The sequence below is a fragment of the Salvelinus fontinalis genome, chromosome 40 (assembly GCF_029448725.1).
Source record: "Salvelinus fontinalis isolate EN_2023a chromosome 40, ASM2944872v1, whole genome shotgun sequence".
NCBI classification, from domain to species: domain Eukaryota; kingdom Metazoa; phylum Chordata; class Actinopteri; order Salmoniformes; family Salmonidae; genus Salvelinus; species Salvelinus fontinalis.
The window spans coordinates 10,995,615-11,014,178 of NC_074704.1; the positions used below are offsets into that span (position 1 = coordinate 10,995,615).

At 45.2% G+C, this 18,564-nt stretch overlaps 2 protein-coding genes across 3 annotated transcripts in view; one reads left to right on the forward strand and one right to left on the reverse strand.

The window, feature by feature from the left end:
- Positions 1–2,269, forward strand: LOC129838974 (UPF0193 protein EVG1-like). The gene is made up of 7 exons (XM_055906239.1): positions 1–108; positions 280–373; positions 526–588; positions 759–938; positions 1,269–1,400; positions 1,677–1,777; positions 1,958–2,269. The coding sequence occupies exons 1-7, from the start codon at positions 106–108 to the stop codon at positions 2,036–2,038; spliced, it is 654 nt and encodes a 217-aa protein (XP_055762214.1). The 5' UTR covers positions 1–105; the 3' UTR covers positions 2,039–2,269.
- Positions 2,270–18,564, reverse strand: part of LOC129838973 (MICAL-like protein 1) — a 21,571-nt gene continuing 5,276 nt past the window's right edge. The window contains exons 2-16 of one of the 2 annotated variants that reach the window (XM_055906238.1): positions 16,837–16,885; positions 14,895–15,036; positions 14,335–14,435; positions 12,209–12,363; positions 11,064–11,941; positions 10,865–10,937; positions 10,234–10,673; positions 9,406–9,734; positions 9,087–9,224; positions 8,678–8,804; positions 7,337–7,427; positions 7,170–7,243; positions 6,820–6,934; positions 6,656–6,702; positions 2,270–6,512 (exon numbers count right to left, since the gene is read on the reverse strand). In XM_055906238.1, the coding sequence (XP_055762213.1) occupies positions 6,349–6,512; positions 6,656–6,702; positions 6,820–6,934; positions 7,170–7,243; positions 7,337–7,427; positions 8,678–8,804; positions 9,087–9,224; positions 9,406–9,734; positions 10,234–10,673; positions 10,865–10,937; positions 11,064–11,941; positions 12,209–12,363; positions 14,335–14,435; positions 14,895–15,036; positions 16,837–16,885 (2,923 nt within the window). In that variant the 3' untranslated portion in view covers positions 2,270–6,348. Of the gene's footprint in view, positions 6,513–6,655; positions 6,703–6,819; positions 6,935–7,169; positions 7,244–7,336; positions 7,428–8,677; positions 8,805–9,086; positions 9,225–9,405; positions 9,777–10,233; positions 10,674–10,864; positions 10,938–11,063; positions 11,942–12,208; positions 12,364–14,334; positions 14,436–14,894; positions 15,037–16,836; positions 16,886–18,564 lie in introns of both variants that reach the window. The other variant, XM_055906237.1, reaches the window with a different exon arrangement.

Consider the following 18,564-nt stretch of genomic DNA (forward strand, 5'->3'; position numbering starts at 1 on the left):
TTAAAATCTATGGTTTCTATGGCAGCCGCCAGCTATGTCCGGAAGAAACACTGTCATCATTATCCCATGGTGCAGCGTCAAGAAAGTTGAGAAAAATAGAAATCCATGGTAAGAAATACAACACTGTTTAGTTATGTCTTGATAAATATATTAAATGTTTGGAGTTTGGGTATCTTGACTTCCTAGCATGCAACGTTTTGTTATCTGCCATGGGCTTTGCTCAGCAGCAGCTAACGTTAGCCAGCTGGCTTTAGATAACTTCTCCGTCATTCGTTTCAGATGGAGACGTCTTCTCGTGATCAAGCTGGTGGAGGTCTGTGGAACTGTCCTAGAAGGACCCAGTACAGCAAGGAGATTCAGGAGATGCTGAAATGTGGGGTTTTGTTCTCTCTCTTTGTGTGTGTGTGTGTGTGTGTGTGTGTGTGTGTGTGTGTGTGTGTGTGTGTGTGTGTGTGTGTGTGTGTGTGTGTATAAGCGTTAGATCCACACAAATACAATAAGCCTACCTGTGCTCTGGTTTCACAGTAATGATGCAAGAGTCGAGACTCACCAACTTCCAGCAAAGACAGATCAATGACAAACTTAAGAGTGAGTGTCACATGTTTGTTATCCATCTTCTCTTGGAAAGTAATGTTGACTTACTGCTTGAACTTCCTCCACGCCTGTTGCTCTATTTTGAGTCCTATCATCAATTGAAGTTTTATGAATAATTTTGCCAAACAAAGGTAAGATAATGTTATGTTTGTCTGCACTTTCAGAGGGATCAGCTTTGCCATTGACCTGCAACCCCACATCATCGGCACCTCCCTCACTGCCCAAACCCAAAGTCGTAAAGAATAGCACAACCCGCACTCCAGCCAAGCCCCTGAGGCGCACCGCTGACAATTGTAGTTCTGGGGACAACTACACCAGAGATAGGTTCCGCCCCAGTGCCACACGTATGTGTTCTGCTTCAACTCTACTACCTTTCAACTGTCCGAGACGCTTGGAATTCTAAAGATAGGAGGCCCTGTTCTTCTGATATCAGAACTAGTTCACTGATAGTTGGTCAGGGACACCTGGGAACAAATGTACCACCATTATCTTCTTGTAAAAAAAAAGAAGTAATTTAGGCCTATGTGTATGAGCCCTCTTTTACAGTAGTTGTCACATTTCATTTGAATGCATTCAGTTGTACAACTGATTAGGTATCCCCCTTTCCCTCTATGAGAGATCTGGATAAGAGATGTATGTGCATTCATTCTCTCCCTCACTTCTTCTTCTGTAAGGAGATTTAGAGAAGGAGAAGAGGAGGCTCCAGAACATTCTAGCTACGGGACAGGAGGAACCCAGACCCAGTCGTCCCAGGAACATTTCCCTGGCCCAGGGCCCAGAGGAGGAGAGGGACCGCTTCCAGGAGGGTGAGGTTTACCTCAGAGAGGGAGAGAGTTACTGCTTTCTGGCCACGGGGAAACATGTCGTCCACATCTCTGGCTCTCCTACATGTTTTCTACACATATCTCTCCTCCTCACATACATAACTTTCCCCTCATTTCAATTCAGTTCTATATGACTCTACTAAAGTAATTTGCCCCAACCTACTGTAGCCCCGTCCCAACACAGTGTTTGATTAAGGAGTTTCTCCTTGGTTTGATGTACGGTCTTCAAGTTTTCTAAGGGTTGTGTTCCTTTCCTAGTTTTGGATGAGATTGAGGAGAGGAAGGAGTTTCTGGAGGAGATGACAGCCCTGGGGAAAGGGAAGCAGTATCACAACATCATCAACACAGAGATCTCACAGGTAAGTTGTCTGATATACCTCATGTCACAGGAATGTCTTTAAGGAAAATTATCTACACCTAAAAACAACAGTGTTTCCATGATACAGATTCACTGGTGAACACAACGCGGAATAACACACGTAGGTACACTCACTCTCTCACACCTTTTTAACGGTTGTTTGTGGCCCCTCGCCTTCCAGAAAATCCGTGAGCTGGAGGTGATTGATAAGGCCCGCAGTGCGGAGCTGAGGACCATTATGCCAGAGAAGAAGACTGAGTGACAGAGAGGAATACTCATCTACTGACTCTGCTGAATGGATCTACTATACTGCTAATACTCCTACAGAAAACACACTGCACAGGAATTCTGAACTCAAACTACTAGTCTTCATTTGTGCATAATGCTTGTTCAAATTATGGCATGGTAACAAATGTTGCTGGGAAGACCCCAATGCATCCTTATCAAACTGTGAAAAAGCATTGTAGTGTACATTAAAATATGACCACACGTCTTTTTAGTGGCATTAATATGTTTTATTTCACAGTCTCCCAGATTTCAATGCGATTCTGTTGTTTCTTTAGGACCATGTTTCAACATCGCTCTACAGAAGCCCTTGGTGTGAGTTTTTAAACAGGAAGAAGATGCACAAACACACAAGCAGCCATTTTGAATGGAAGACAAGATCGTGTACTAGACAATATACGAACAGCCTATAACAAGACATTCAGTTTAACTCCGGACAAAAACGAGACTTATTGACGAATACATTTAAATAAGGGCACTCTTAACATAAACGGATCTCATAGTACTATCGACTTTGACGGCAGATTCTAAGTTAAGGCAAAACTCATTGGAATTAGACAGCGTTTACAGAGTCAAACAAAGGCATTGTAAAATATATAAATTAAAAAGATTTGCATATTTTGCAGACTTTCCCAAAACAGTTAAACTGATATCAACTGGAAGGTATTAATAGTTTGCTACATTGTTAAAAGATATCTATGGAATTTATATACACAGAGTGTACAAAACATTAGGAACACATGCTCTTTCCGTGACCTAGACTGACCAGGTGAAAGTTATGATTCCTTATCTATGTGACTTGTTAAATCCACTTCAAATCAGTGTAAATGAAGGGGAGGAGACAGGTTAAAGGAGGATTTTTAAGCATTGAAACAATTGAGACATGGATTGTGTATGTGTGCCATTCAGAGAGTGAATGGGCAAGACAAAATATTTAAGTGCCGGTTTGTGTCAAGAACTGCAACGCTGCTGGGCTTTTCACGCTCAACAGTTTCCCGTGTGTATCAAGAATGGTCCACCACCCAAAGGACATCCAGACCAACTTAACACAACTGTGGGAAGCATTTTGAGTCAACATGGGCCAGCATCCCTGTGGAATGCTTTTAACACCTTGTAGAGTCCATGACCCGAAGAATTTAGGCTGTTCTGAGGGCAAAAGTGGGTGCAACTCAATATTAGGAAGGTATTCTTAATATTTTGTACACTCACTGCATGCATATATATATATTTATTACAATCCTTATTGTATAATGTAGCCCCTAGAACTGTTCACACTTGTTTCAGTTGTAAATCTGGTCAGATTCTATAATACTATTAAGTCAGTGACCTGTCATGATACAACTAAGTTAGTTAAATACACTGCATCAAAACCCTAATCAAGAAACACAAGCCCACCATCTCCCCAACCAGGACCCAGAACTCTACCACAACACAGGGACACGAATAGGATTTTACCGTTTGGCATTGTAAGAGTGTGTTATAGAATTGTACGTTCCATTTTTAGCCTTTTAACCTAAGTATGAGATGTAAATGTTTTTATTGTTCAGATTTAAAAACAAAAACTCCCTCTACTACCCTCCCCCAACCCTGTAGTGCTTAAAATAACCCCCTCTCTCCCTCTACTACCCTCCACCAACCCTGTAGTGCTGTCATTTCAGAGTTTGTTTGTTTTTGTGTGAGTTATTTGCTACATTGTCACTGTATTTTTTTGACTACTAACAAAACAGAACTACTAACAAAACAATTAAAACAAAAGCAACGTAAGAAGTTCACTGACTTCTTCTTCTTCTAATTCTAAAAGCTTTAACAAGAGCAAGGTATTGTGTTTCATTTGAAAACAGCATCACATTTTGTAAAAGCAGAATATTTCAGGAACCCGAACAAAGAGCATGCCAAACTATCCCCCTCAGCACTGCCTGGACTGCGCCAAAATGCAAATTCCTTCCGTTTATGTTATAATTGTATTTTTTACATTCCTTGTATAAAGTCAGTACTTACATTCCATCTTAACTATTTCTTACCTGTCGGTCATACGTCTCATTCTCAGACCGTGATTATCCAACCCTAAACATGGTCCAATATAATATCTACAGTCCAATATAATATCTATAGTCCAATAGTCAGTGATTTGGAAAACATGGTAAGTAGCTAGTTAAGAAAGAACCATTTCGCTAAAAGCTAGTCATTATTTGGGTTGTCATTACTCCATCTAAACTGGCAGTATTTACTCACAACAATGGGTTCCTCTTTTAAAAAGATTCACAATAGTTCAGAAGTACCACAGACTCAAACCAGACAACTGACTGACACACACAACTCTTCGTTCTGTATCCAACCTACAGACAATGAGACGTACGCAACGTCCATGAACAAAGGGAAAACCTTAGGACCACTGAATAGGCAGGAGATGAGGGAGTGTTCTTTAGTTCCTATCATGATAAGAGACTGATAAATGGTAAGAAACCTGCAGTCATAGTATTTATATCTTTGTTAAAAGCCGATTTTAAAAAGGCCTGGGTCACAATGTGCAAAGTAATAATGAAAAAGGATAGAAGAAACCACATATTGCGCTGAACCTCAAAGCTACAGAAAATTTACCTCTTCAATTCAGTCTTCAGATGTTTCTTAAGGTTTTAGTCTTAAAGCAGTTGAGTTCTTAACTTTCTCTTCACACAAAGGCAACTTCAAATATATACAGTACAGAACGCATTGGAGTGGCAGTATTTGAAAGAGCATCATGGGAGCTACAGTAGGGAGCAGAGTATGTGAGCGGAGTGGAGCGAGGAGCTACAGTAGGGAGCGGAGTATGTGAGCGGAGTGGAGCGAGGAGCTACAGTAGGGAGCAGAGTATGTGAGCGGAGTGGAGCGAGGAGCTACAGTAGGGAGCAGAGTATGTGAGCGGAGTGGAGCGAGGAGCTACAGTAGGGAGCAGAGTATGTGAGCGGAGTGGAGCGAGGAGCTACAGTAGGGAGCGGAGTATGTGAGCGGAGTGGAGCGAGGAGCTACAGTAGGGAGCAGAGTATGTGAGCGGAGTGGAGCGAGGAGCTACAGTAGGGAGCAGAGTATGTGAGCGGAGTGGAGCGAGGAGCTGCAGTAGGGAGCAGAGTATGTGAGCGGAGTGGAGCGAGGAGCTACAGTAGGGAGCGGAGTATGTGAGCGGAGTGGAGCGAGGAGCTACAGTAGGGAGCAGAGTATGTGAGCGGAGTGGAGCGAGGAGCTACAGTAGGGAGCAGAGTATGTGAGCGGAGTGGAGCGAGGAGCTGCAGTAGGGAGCAGAGTATGTGAGCGGAGTGGAGCGAGGAGCTACAGTAGGGAGCAGAGTATGTGAGCGGAGTGGAGCGAGGAGCTACAGTAGGGAGCAGAGTATGTGAGCGGAGTGGAGCGATCCCAATTTGACTGGAGTCTCGGAGCGAGATTCCCAAAGGCTGGAGCGTCAGCCTTCTCGCCCGCTCCAATTTCATTCCAGTAGCGCTCACTTCACGAGCTCAGGGCGTGCCCGGTCCAGCATGCATCTGTAGTCTACTTGTGTGCTGCTATAACCCCTTGCTTTAGCTACTGTCATGCAGTTCACTAAATATTTTCATAAAGAAACTGCTAAAACACACCGGTGCTAAACCAAGGTGACTTACAAGATGAGGACCAAGAGCAAGAGAGGGATTGCGGCGATGTGGCGTCCACAACTAAAGAATCAAATCGTGGAATCTGAAAAGACACGCATCCCGAAAGCATGATGGTGTACTTACCATATGCACATGCTAAAAGAAATAGGCTTGGCATAGTCCAACGTATTTGTTTATTCAAATACTTTTAATTCAAATCATATGGTTTGGTTTCATTACTTGAATACCAAATGGTAAGTCAAGGTAGTCACAAAAATAGATGGGTGTTGGTTAAATTGTGATTTTAATGAACGGAGCGAATTTGGAGCGGCCATTTTTTTCCTGTGAGCGCAGAACGGTTTTTAGCGGAGCAGTTGAAAAGAGGTGGATCGCTAGCGCGAGCGGGATTTCCGACCGCTTAACTCTGCTCACATACTCTGGTAGGGAGGAGCGATTAGAAGGATATGCTACAGTAAGAGGAAGGGGGAGAAAATTACAGGTTGCACACATTACAGTCTTTAACACAGCTGTGAGAATCCTGTGTTGTTTTTCCTTCTCTTCCCTCCACCGTGTTTTGTTTCCATCTGTCATTTCCCCGCTCTTTCCATCTGATATGTCCCTCTGTAAAGGATGGTATCCCTCTTCCTTTCCTCCATCCATCATCCACATCCATCCTTCCATACCTTGTTCAGCTCTTGTCCTTCTCTGCCATCTCCTTGCGTGGGCTGCCACCTTTTCCTTGGTTCACACTCAACCTCTTCAGAACCTTCATGGGTTTGAACTTCTCCTTCTTCTTCTTCTTCTTCTGTTGCTGCTGCTGCTCGCCCTCTGCTGCTGGCTCCTTCTGGAAGTCTGGAGGAAGGGAGAGATGGAGAAAGAAGAGAGAGAGAGGGGGAAGACAGAGACATGGACGAGAAGCGTGAATACTTCTAGCGGAAAGAAAGATGAAAGGGAGAGTTCTAACAAAACATGAAGCTTTTGTCGTCTCATCTTACCTTTTCTCTTCAACATGGTCGCCACCAGCTTATCCTCTTCCTCTTCCCTATTGGAGAAGCACAGTAAGATCACCAAAAACACAGACATCGACTGCAGATCACCTATCTACTAGCCCATCCTGCTCTAAATGAGCTCAGACAGTAGATGATCAGTGATTGATTACCTCTGCCTGTCCTGATCCATGTTGTTGATGATTTGGTTCCGCTGTTCGATGACGGTGACCAGCTCTGTCATCAGCTCCTGCTCCCTGCCCTTGTCCTCCTCATTCCAGTCTTTCTCTACAAGATGGAGGGATTAAGAGGTGAGGATGAATGAAGAGTAACGCACTGACTTAAAACGTGGATTATTTTCTGGACCCCGTTCCATTTCAGTGAATTCAGTCCAACAACAAAGAGGAAGGAAAAAAAAATGTAATGGAAACAGGACTTTAGTTAACACGCCTCCCATCCCAGATAGCTGCAAGGGCCTTGTGCTCTATGATGTCATTCGCAAACAGGAAGTGAGATCACACACCTGGCTTGTTAAGAAGACATCTCAGCTCATACTCTACGTCAGCCTGCCTCTCCTCCAGGTTCTGCTGCTTGGCCCTGTCAAGAGAAAATAAATAGTGTGAGGATCTTAAAGAGACAGCTGCTAAATGGGCCAATGAGCACAGGCTCTGGTGAGGCTTTGGTACGTACGTGTAGACCAGCTCAGCCTCACGGCGCACCAGCAGGTGTTTCTCATGGATCAGAGTGAACCAGTCCACCAGCAAAGTCTCCTCCTCCTCATCTAGAACAGGAACACCACCATGAGAATATGGATAATATTATACTATAGATACAAATATGGACTATTGACCTGACTATTAGACTATTGACCTGACTATTAAACTATTGACCTGACTATTAAACTGACTATTAGACTTTTGGAGTGGCAGGTAGCCTAGTGGTTAGAGCGTTGGACTTGTGATCGAATCCCCGAGCTGACAAGGTAAAAATCTGTCTTTCTGCCCCTGAAAGAGGCAGTTAACCCACTGTTCCTAAGTCATCATTGAAAATAAGAATTTGTTCTTAACTGACTTGCCTAGTTAAATAAAAAGGTAAAATAAAATATTGAACTGAAGATTAAACTATTTACTATTTAACTGAAGATTAGACTATTGACCCGACTAATAGACTATTGACCCGACTAATAGACTATTGACCCGACTAATAGACTATTTACCCGACTAATAGACTATTTACCCGACTAATAGACTATTTACCCGACTAATAGACTATTGTCTATTTAAATGATTATTTGACAATTGAACTGAATATTAGACTGTTGACCCGACTAATAGACTGTTGACCCGACTATTAGACTGTTGACCCGACTATTAGACTATTGACCCGACTATTAGACTATTGACCCGACTATTAGACTATTGACCCGACTATTAGACTATTGACCCGACTATTAGACTATTGACCCGACTATTAGACTATTGACCCGACTATTAGACTATTGACCCGACTATTAGACTATTGACCCGACTATTAGACTGTTGACCCGACTATTAGACTATTGACCCGACTATTAGACTATTGACCCGACTATTAGACTATTGACCCGACTATTAGACTATTGACCCGACTATTAGACTATTGACCCGACTATTAGACTATTGACCCGACTATTAGACTATTGACCCGACTGTTAGACTATTGACCCGACTATTAGACTATTGACCCGACTATTAGACTATCGACCCGACTATTAGACTATCGACCCGACTATTAGACTATCGACCCGACTATTAGACTATCGACCCGACTATTAGACTATCGACCCGACTATTAGACTATCGACCCGACTATTAGACTATCGACCCGACTATTAGACTATCGACCCGACTATTAGACTATCGACCCGACTATTAGACTATTGACCTTAGGCTTAATCTGGGACCATGCAACCTCCCGATAACACAAGACTAGTCTTGAGAGGTTTATATGATAGCCAGGAGTACAGAACACTGGTTGATCTGATAGTTTTACCATTGGGGTTATCTCGTAGTTTTCTCTCCAAAGCCACTCCTCTCTGCTCCAGCTCATCCAGCTGTTTCTCCAGCTCTCCCATCTCTCCATGGATGTCCTCTGCTGGGATGTACTGGTCTGACTGCACCTGAACAACACACACATCACAAAACACTAGCACTGCAATCTTAAAAAAATACAATATGGTACAGTTCGCATTATTTACATCCAGATTGAGTTGTTCCTTTGAAAACATTAGCGCCACTAGTCAAACTATAACCAATACCGTTGCCTATGGTAATAGCAGTAATAGTAGACTGTTGGCTTGTCGCCACATTCCATAAAAAGACTCGGACTGTCTGATGCTGAATCATCGAGTGACTTATTGAATTACAAACTTTAGCTGACGGTGGTGTCCTCACAATCTCACCTTGCGTTTGATGAGGGGGAAGCCGTGTCCAGGTGCGGGGGGCCGGGCGGGGCGAGGGCCTCTAGGGGGTCTGGTTTTAGGGGAGGAAACAGGGGAGGAAGAGGCTTTCCTGTTGAAAGGGTTTTCCTTACAAGTCCGCTGGAAGCAGAGAGAAGACAGAGATGAATGTCAAGGTATTAAATAATTATCATAGTATTTGTTAGTTAGGTATGAAGCTCATTACATTGAATATCTTGTATCATTAAAAGGTTCTTGGAAGTTAGTGGAGTTCATGTATTTTTACATGGTGAAAAAAAATGAGAGGTCCAGAATCCCTTACCTTGGGGGGTGGAACTGGGATAGCACTTGATGCTGCCAGGGGGCTGGGTGTCGTCGGGGGTCTTGGGGGCGGGGGCCTGGCACTCCGATTGCTCTGCGGAGTAGCCGGAGCCGAGCTAGGATTGGCTGGCTGGGGAGAAGGGGAGGGGCTTGGAGAGAGGCGATTGGCTGAGGTGGAGGGGGTGGAGCCACCACAGGGCCCACAGATGGAGGGCTCTGATACGCTCTTGGTGAAGGGGTTGTCCTGATCGCCTGTGGCTCTGCCCCCTAGGGAAGCTGGGTGGGAGGAGCTATGGTCGGAGGCAGAGGATAGGCTCTCTATGCTAATAGCTGGGGAGGGAGAGGAAGAGGAGGGCTGGGAGTGAGGAAGGGCTGAAGAAATAGAGGGATGAAGTGATATCAGAAAACAGAAAAAAGGAGCAGAAGTTGAAATGGAAAACGAAGTAGAGTTGGATGGGAGGAGGATGGAGAGAAAAACATTGTTAACATCCATATATACACATCGAATGGGAACTTTCAAAATGACAACAACAAAACCACAGTGCTGTGCAGGACATACAAGACACATGATTTACATGATTTGAGGTGAAGTGGATGAAACTAGTCCAATGCTCTAACCAAGTGGTTCCCAACCTTTTTTGGTTACTGTACCACCAACTGTATTTTGTTCTGCCCAGAGTACCACTGAAGTACCACCTCAACTGCATTTTACCAGGATGGTCTGATAAGTCTTCAAGTACCCCCTGTGGATAGGTCCTAGTACCCCTGGCTGGGAACCACTTCTCTAACCAACCTCTGTCCTACTCTGTTGCCATCAAGGCCCACTGACCTGAGTTAGAGCCGGGGGCCTTTGGAACAGGCTTTGGGGGCGCCGGGCGTTTCTTGCACCTGGAGCCATTGGGGCTTGCAGAGCGGGAGGAAATACCCCCAATGGGGGGCGTGCCTGGGTCAGCTGCAGCGTCTGCAGCCTGGGAGATGCTGTACCACGGATGACTCACCACCACAGTGGGAGAAACCAAACCTCCTACTGACCCCTCCCTTGACCCCACCTCCTCTTCCTCTACTTCCTCATCGAAGGGGTTGGCGGGTGCAGGGGGCGTGGCTGGTCTGGAGCCCTCCCCTTTTAGAGAAGATAACGAACCAGTGTGTGGGGGTGTGGCCACTCCAGGGGGAGGGGGAGGTGCTGCTTTCTTCTTGGGTTCTTGGGATTGGACGAGGGCCAACCAGGGCGGGTTAGGGGGTTTGGGGGCGTCGCTGGAGAGACAGGAGCTGAGAGACAGGGTGAGTGGGGGAGACAGAAACAGAAAGGGAGGGGGGAGACAAAACAACAAAGATGAGTGCATGAAAACATCCACATGCATTAATAACACACAAAGACTGCTGGATAGAGACTCGGAGAGGAAGAGGAAGTAGTCCAATCACTGTAGACTAGTAAAGATAGGTTAGTCAGTATACCGAACCTTCCAGGGGAGTGGGATCTTTCCCGAGGTCTGGGAGCCGGAGGAAGAGATCTCCTGTGTTCACCGTGATCACCTGAGAGTCAAAATCAGACGTTTCATATATTTTATATTAGGATGGAGTTCACAGTTCAATTGAGGATCTACAGTAGCAAATAGCATAACTTATTTCAGCTGTCAATCACCTTAATCGACCACTCACCATTGACCGCAAGGTTGTCAACGCGGGGTGGGCGGACCCTGGGGGCGGGACGAGGTGGAGGGGAGGGCTGTGACAAGCGGCGAGGGATGGGGACTGGCTTACTGTTCCCTAGTCCTAGATGACTGACAGGTGTAGGAGGGATAACCCCATTGGCTGTGTCTTTGGCTGGTGCCGGAGTCTCCTCCCCCTCCTCGATGTCATCGAAAGGGTTGGGAGGAATGGAGGTTGGAGGTTTGACCTCTCTTTCTCCCGCACTGTCTTCCCTCTCTTTCTCTTTCTCTGTTTTCAAAGAGTCAGTTTTTGTCGTTGAGATAGGACATGGTGTAGAGTCAGAGTCATTGGATGGTGTGGGGGTGTAATCCTCATTGGTGACACCCTCTTGGGGCGGAGTCACTTTTGGTGGAGGCGTCTCTTGGGGCGGCGTCTCTTGGGGCGGCGTCTCTTGGGGCGGCGTCTCTTGGGGCGGCGTCTCTTTTGGTGGCGTCTCTTGGGGCGGCGTCTCTTGGGGCGGCGTCTCTTGGGGCGGCGTCTCTTGGGGCGGCGTCTCTTGGGGCGGCGTCTCTTGGGGCGGCGTCTCTTGGGGCGGCGTCTCTTGGGGTGGCGTCGTCTCTTTTGGTGGCGGAGTCTCTTTTGGTGGCGGAGTCTTTTGAGCCGGAGTCTTTGCCGCCTGGTCCCTCCCAGAAGGAGGAGAAGTTTGAGGCAGCATGGGTCGACCAATCCTGACGGAGGGAACCGTTGTCGGTCGCTTACTTAGGTCCGGTCGGCCGTTCTGATTGGCTAAGGCAGACCTGGCAAAGTGATGCGTGCAGACCAGGGAGCCGACCTCGTTTCCTAGCTTGTAGGACCCAGGCAGCAGAGTGCTGCTACACTCCCTACACCTGAGAGAGAGGAGAGCAGGAGGCAACATTCAGACTATAGTAGGCTCTGACATACCCTGTGGTAAGCACATTGATTAAACACTTGTAAAAACAAGTTGAATTTCTTCAAACTCTGGAAATACATCTCAACAGAGGATATGCAACTGTCTGTTTTGAGTAACTGGAATAGCAGTGTTGTATCATTATACAGTAAACAGATTCAGCAGTATGACATGTTGTAGTAGCTGTGCAGACCAGATATACAGTAACTGAACGGGTGGTGTTCACCTGAAACAGTTGCGGTGGTAGAGCTTGCCGTCGACCAGGAACCTCTGCACCAAGTGGACGTGCCTCTGGCAGGCGGCGCAGCTGCTGCTGAGGGTGCTACGCTTCACTCCCGCCTGTACCCCCCCGTCCGTACCCATCGGACCAGGTAGACTCAGCTAGCACGGGCGTGGCAGGCAGGTGGCCAGGGTCGCAGGTGGAGGGGGTGTGGGATGGGGGAGATGGAGAGGATAGGGGGGAGGGAGGTGGGGGGGGGGGGGGGGGAGATCAAACATGGAGTCAGGATCGAGGATGTGGAGGATTCATTCTGCTTATCATTCTGCTTATCTAGCTAAAACCAGTCTGTTATATTTCCACCACCTCCTCGGCTTAGAGTCATTGCCTTAACTAGCTACATTTATTTTATAATCGTTGAAAAACATTGTCTTGATATTAAAAAGTGATATGTATTAAGTGGAAAAGTAGTAAAGTTCCAAAACAGCCTCTAATTAGCTAGGAAAGTCTAGTAGAAAACTAGTATTAGTGATGTAAGAAACTCTAGCAGGTGTTTTTAGGTTGAGTTAAAAGGGTTAGCAGCAAGTGTTCAAACTTGGCACACAACGTTAGTAGTATAAAACAAGTGTTAAATAGTTAGTGTCTATGTACAGAGGTCAAAGTTCAAAATGACTGACCTAACTGTTTCGATCCCCCTAGCCCCCCACCCATCCTACTGTCTAGGCTCAGGACCAGAGAGGGGGGAGGAGGTCAGAGGCCAGGAGGAAGAAGAGGAGGAAGAAGAAGAGGAGGAAGAGTAGGGAGAGGAGGAGTGGATTTCCGTCTAAAGACGGGGAAGGAGGGAGGAGGCCGGTATGGGGGGGGGGGGGGGAGGAAGTCGTAGAGAGGGCATGCGGAAGAAGGGGAGAGACGGGATACAAAGGCTATCTTTAAAAGAAAAACAATGGAGACTAAACTTCTAGGATATAGTCCACATCAATACTATCTTATAGGCCATATTTCTGAGATGGCCTATCATACAAGTTTAGCCTAAAAGGTGTTTAGTAAATAGAATTACTCAATCCCGTACCGCATTGATGTAACGGACAACGTGACTTCAATCGAAACTCACACACCAACTAGTACCCAACCTCTACCATATGGTCACACCAATAGATGCCATAGACAGACAACAATCCATTCATGCATCTGACACGTTAGCATCGACACCTGATACTGTGACAGTCAATATTACATAACACCCTTTGAGTGATTGTCCAGGTCTTGTCCATGCCAAAATACAAGCACAAATATATTCCCTGTTATGTTAAACAAATACAATTCATTAGTTATAATGCATGTACAATACAGTTAAATCAATGTAGTATTTTTGGCATTTTATTAGGATCCCCATTAGCTGTTGCAAAAGCAACAGCTACTCTTCCTGGGGTCCACACAGCCATTAGTTTAATTTAATAAGGCTTAGAATTAGAATCATGTGAATGACATCATACACACAATCCGTAAATCCAGAATATATGCATATTACAAGTCGATATTTACGTAATAACAAGGAAAACATTATTTCCCATTGACCCCCAGTGTAAAAGAGGCAACTTTGTCGTCGAGTTTTGTTATACAGAAATAACATACACCAGGTCAGAAACCCCGACCTACGGTTCGCAGTGCTCCCACGTTGGGAAATAGAGTCTGTGAGAAGAGCTCTTTGGCTTCAGGCAATTCGGCGTGGGACAGCGTGGCATTGTGGGGAGCCGGTGTTCAAGTAGGCTACACGTAGCTAGCTATGTGAGGGGAAAACGTAGCTAGCTATGTGTGTGTCTTACCTGTCAACACAGGTAAGACATTTAACTTGTTTAGTATAGTCTGTTTGTAACGCCATTCACTACTTGTAGCTGAATAGTCTGTTTGTTTGTGTCGGTGGTCTTGTCTAGCTTAATGTTCTGGTTGGAAGCTAGCAACACATATAAACAATAGCCTAAATGTAGGCTAATATTGCTGCGGAGCAATGAGGAGATTCAGGACCTTTCCCCATACGCGTTTCCATGGCAATTCCATTGTTTTGGCCGCATTCCATTGGCCTCTTTACCACATGTATTCATGCATCATCTGATTCCCGATACCATCGTAGCCCTTACCTCGGGCTCAACCACTTTGTCTCCCAGAGGGGCCACCGGTCTCTTCTGGGCCGGCTCAATGTGGCCTGTACCACTGGACCTCTTCAAGCAGGGGGGGTTGGCTACAGGAGAAGGAGATGGTATCAGTCAATTTCTTATTGAGTTTATGCATGGGCTAACTGTAGATATTTTCCTTTGTGTCAGAGCACTATAAAACCCAGAGGGCCTTTTGAGAGAACAGTTACAAATGCAATCGTATAGTAGTGACTCAGTGCCGGCCTGTCAGTGATACTGTCGCATCTAATAACACAGGACCACTTGTCATCCAGCTAGCGAACCGTTTAGGTTACAGCTGTGTACTAAAGGCCCAGGAGTACTGGACCACCGGTCGGTAAGCGATCGTTGTGGAACATTCAGATAGAACTATAATATGTAGAACAAATATGCCTCTCTGACTAATAGAAAAGGGAATCACGTCAGCTCTATTCATGACAATTCTATCTGCAACATTCCACAACACAGTCCTGGATTGGCGCTTTCATGGTGTCTGGGTCCTCCAACCCCAGAGCTGTACTACTCACCATGGGACTTGTTGGTGAAGAAGTTGTAGTACTGGGAGACATAGGTGATGATGCTCAGCCTGTCAGGCACTTTCATGGATACCATGTCCTCTGGGTCCAGCAGAGCAGGGATTCCCAGCTCCTCCTCCGCCACCTCAAACGCCTAAAGGAGGGCGGGAGGGAGAGAAAGGAGAAAGACAACAATGTGAAAACAGACATTAGTTATTTTATTGTGTGTGTGCGTGCAACGGCCCATGTACACTTTGATACTTGACCCCCTGCTTCAAAAAAAAACCTCTGTGTTATTTGGTCATAATGAAATGTTAAAGCCTGCCAGAATACTGTTGGTTGTATAACCATCTGCCTAATGAAAAATTCCACTGAGGAAATTAAGGCCTTAGTAGTTCTCTGCCCCAAATGGCACCCTATTATTTATATAGTGCACTACTTTGACCAGGGTCCATAGGGCTCTGGTCAAAAGTAGTGCACTATGTAGGGAATAGGTGCCATTTGGGACGCAATGCTGGTCAGGTTACAAAACACTGGGGATAATACAATCACTTGGCAGCTGTTCAATAAACAGGGCCACAATTGATGCAAAACTGTGTACATGTAAACAAACGGTGTACATGTAAACAAACGGTATACATGTAAACAAACGGTGTACATGTAAACAAACGGTGTACATGTAAACAAACAGTGTACATGTAAACAAACTGTTACAAACTGTGTACATTTAAACAAACCAGTGAACGGGAGCTGTTTTTGCATGTGAAAAACAGACACATTCATCAAATGTAATATCAGTCAAAACAACGACAGCTTGCAGACAGTAGTTGAGCTGAATGTTATCCCAGCAGCAAGACCAACTCTAGCAATTAACTCAAAACAGAACGTCCCCATGATGGCTAAACCTTCTCAAGGATTATCAGTAGTCAGATACGTCTGAGAAACAATGGTAAACCAACACAGGGGAACAACTGAAATCTACCGTGTAGACAGTGATTGGAAGTTAATCATCTAGCTTTAGTTTAGCATGCTGCGTGTTTGGGTTCAGGATTAGGCTGTCTCGGGCTAACTCAGGCTAATGCCGTAGCTACAGTGAAACACTGCAAATGTTCACAGATATCCCACATGCTGCCAGTGAAGCAGTTATTTCAACCACCAACTGCTTCAACCTGAAAAAGCTCTTGGATAATTGGAAAGAAATGTAAACAGTAGCATTCAGCTGACAACACTCAAACTCAGGTTGAGGATTGCTATAAGTAGGCTAACCAAGGCCTACTCAACATCACGGCAATGTTATTTTGGCCCCTTTGCAGTTGTTGACAAACAAATATTTGGCTTTGTTATTTAAATGATTTCTACAAACAAGCCTACAGCGGAGGACTAGTTTTGTTTCATATCCTCCCTTTGGTTAACTGTTTTGTTTTGTCTTTCGTTTTGTTTTGTCATTCTTTCCTGTCCTCATTTGCTTGCTCTCGCTCCCCCTTTCTCTCCCCCCCTTCACATGTCAGGCTCCGGCAGGAACCAATAAACAACTATGCTCTCGACAGACAGACAGAGAGACAGACAAACAGACAGATACATAGAAAGACAGACAGATACATAGAAAGACAGACAAACAGACATGAAGCAGACAGATGAAAATGTATGATAGTTAGCTGACTAACTGCAGACACTGCTCCACCGTCTCACCCATGTGACATCTGTTACTCATCTCTATTACCTTCCTAAACAACTGGATACACTGTATTCTAGCATAACAGAACTCACCCAATACATACCCTACCACAGACACAGAGGAGGGAACCAGAGTAGCAACCATGACTGACTTGTCACAGCTAATTACAGTATCCGGCAACATGAAGTCACTAGCTGGTTCACAACTAATCATTACATCTAGGCCAAGGCTATTAGAGGGTGTCTGCGTGTGGAGAAGTGATGTGTTCTAGTGACTCACCAGACGGTTGTTCTCGTAGACATTCTCTTTGGAGAGGGAGTCAAAGTCTCTGGCATGACAGGGGAAAAAAATGACAACATTTAAAATCTAAACGAATAACCTACTCTAAATCATTGATACAATCACAATACTACAGTCAAATTATGAGAGATCACACTGCTATTGTTATGTAAAAGGTTGAGCATCTAACCAGACCAGAAATAACCCATATAGCATATTAAAGCTATAATATGTAACTTTTTGGGCAACCCGACCAAATGCACATAGAAATTTGAGTTATAGATCAGTTATAGATGAATTCCCATTGAAAGCATGTCTAAGAAGTGGTAGATCTGTTCTATACGTGCTATTTCTCTGCTTCCCGTTCTGAAGTTTTGTTTTTGCGTCTTTTACTTTGGGTTTTGTACACCACCTTCAAACAGCTGAATAAATATACAATATTTTGGGTTATGGAAAATATTTTCCAAAGAGGTTTAGATGGTACAATGATTGTCTACACAATGACTGTTTGTTTTGTCACACAAACTGAAATTAGGCTAACTATTAGAATTTTTGCAACCAGGAAATGGCGGAGCAATTTTTGCTTAGTGCATCTAAGTAATGCCAGGCCTAACTATCTTGGAGGGGGTTAGTCGGTTTGATATCATCAGAAAAGTCGTGAGTGATGGCCCATCAAACACCATCAGGATCCGAACAGAACGACAGACAGTGTTTGGCCATACACAACCAGTTACCTCTATATTTCACTGAGAATGGGGCCACAGCGCACATCAACATCAACAGTGTTTTATGGGTGAACCCCACTGTGATGAAAGGACAGCAGGTTGGCTCAACACAGCAGTAATGAGTAGGTGGCTAGTTGACTGGGCCTGGAGCAGGGAACTAAACCCCATGTTCCCACCAGTTAACATCCTGCTGTAAAACTGGGTCTGCGTCTCAAATGTAACCCTATTCATTATGTAGAGCACTACTTTTGACCAGAGCTCTATGGACCCTGATCAAAAGTCGTGCACTATGTAGGGAATAGGGTGGGATTTGGGACGCAAACCGAGAACATTTGTGAGTTGCTTTTGGACACAACGTTTCTGCTCTGTTAAAGGTATATAGGAAAAACACCAACATGTTGGTTCTCAGTCTGGATACAGGAAACCTCACTAGCACAGCCAGCCCATAGACTAGTATGAGACTGCCTATAGCACAGCCAGCCCATAGACTAGTATGAGACTGCCTATAGCACAGCCAGCCCACAGACTAGTATGAGACTGCCTATAGCACAGCCAGCCCACAGACTAGTATGAGACAGCCTATAGCACAGCCAGCCCACAGACTAATATGAGACTGCCTATAGCACAGCCAGCCCACAGACTAGTATGAGACAGCCTATAGCACAGCCAGCCCATAGACTAGTATGAGACAGCCTATAGCACAACCAGCCCACAGACTAGTATGAGACAGCCTATAGCACAACCAGCCCATAGACTAGTATGAGACAGCCTATAGCACAGCCAGCCCATAGACTAGTATGAGGCAGCCTATAGCACAACCAGCCCACAGACTAGTATGAGACTGCCCATAGCACAGCCAGCCCATAGACTGGTATGAGACAGCCCATAGCACAGCCAGCCCATAGACTAGTATGAGACTGCCTATAGCTCAGCCAGCCCATAGACTGGTATGAGGCAGCCCATAGCACAAAGGGAGCTCTGTTCTCCCCCTAATCTGACTCTC

Excerpts from the sequence above, each read along its gene's own strand:
- LOC129838974 (XM_055906239.1), top strand. Across the intron at positions 589-758 it reads GATCAATGACAAACTTAAGA|AGGGATCAGCTTTGCCATTG; the intron begins GTGAGTGTCACA and ends CTGCACTTTCAG. Across the intron at positions 1,401-1,676 it reads GAGGGACCGCTTCCAGGAGG|TTTTGGATGAGATTGAGGAG; the intron begins GTGAGGTTTACC and ends TTCCTTTCCTAG.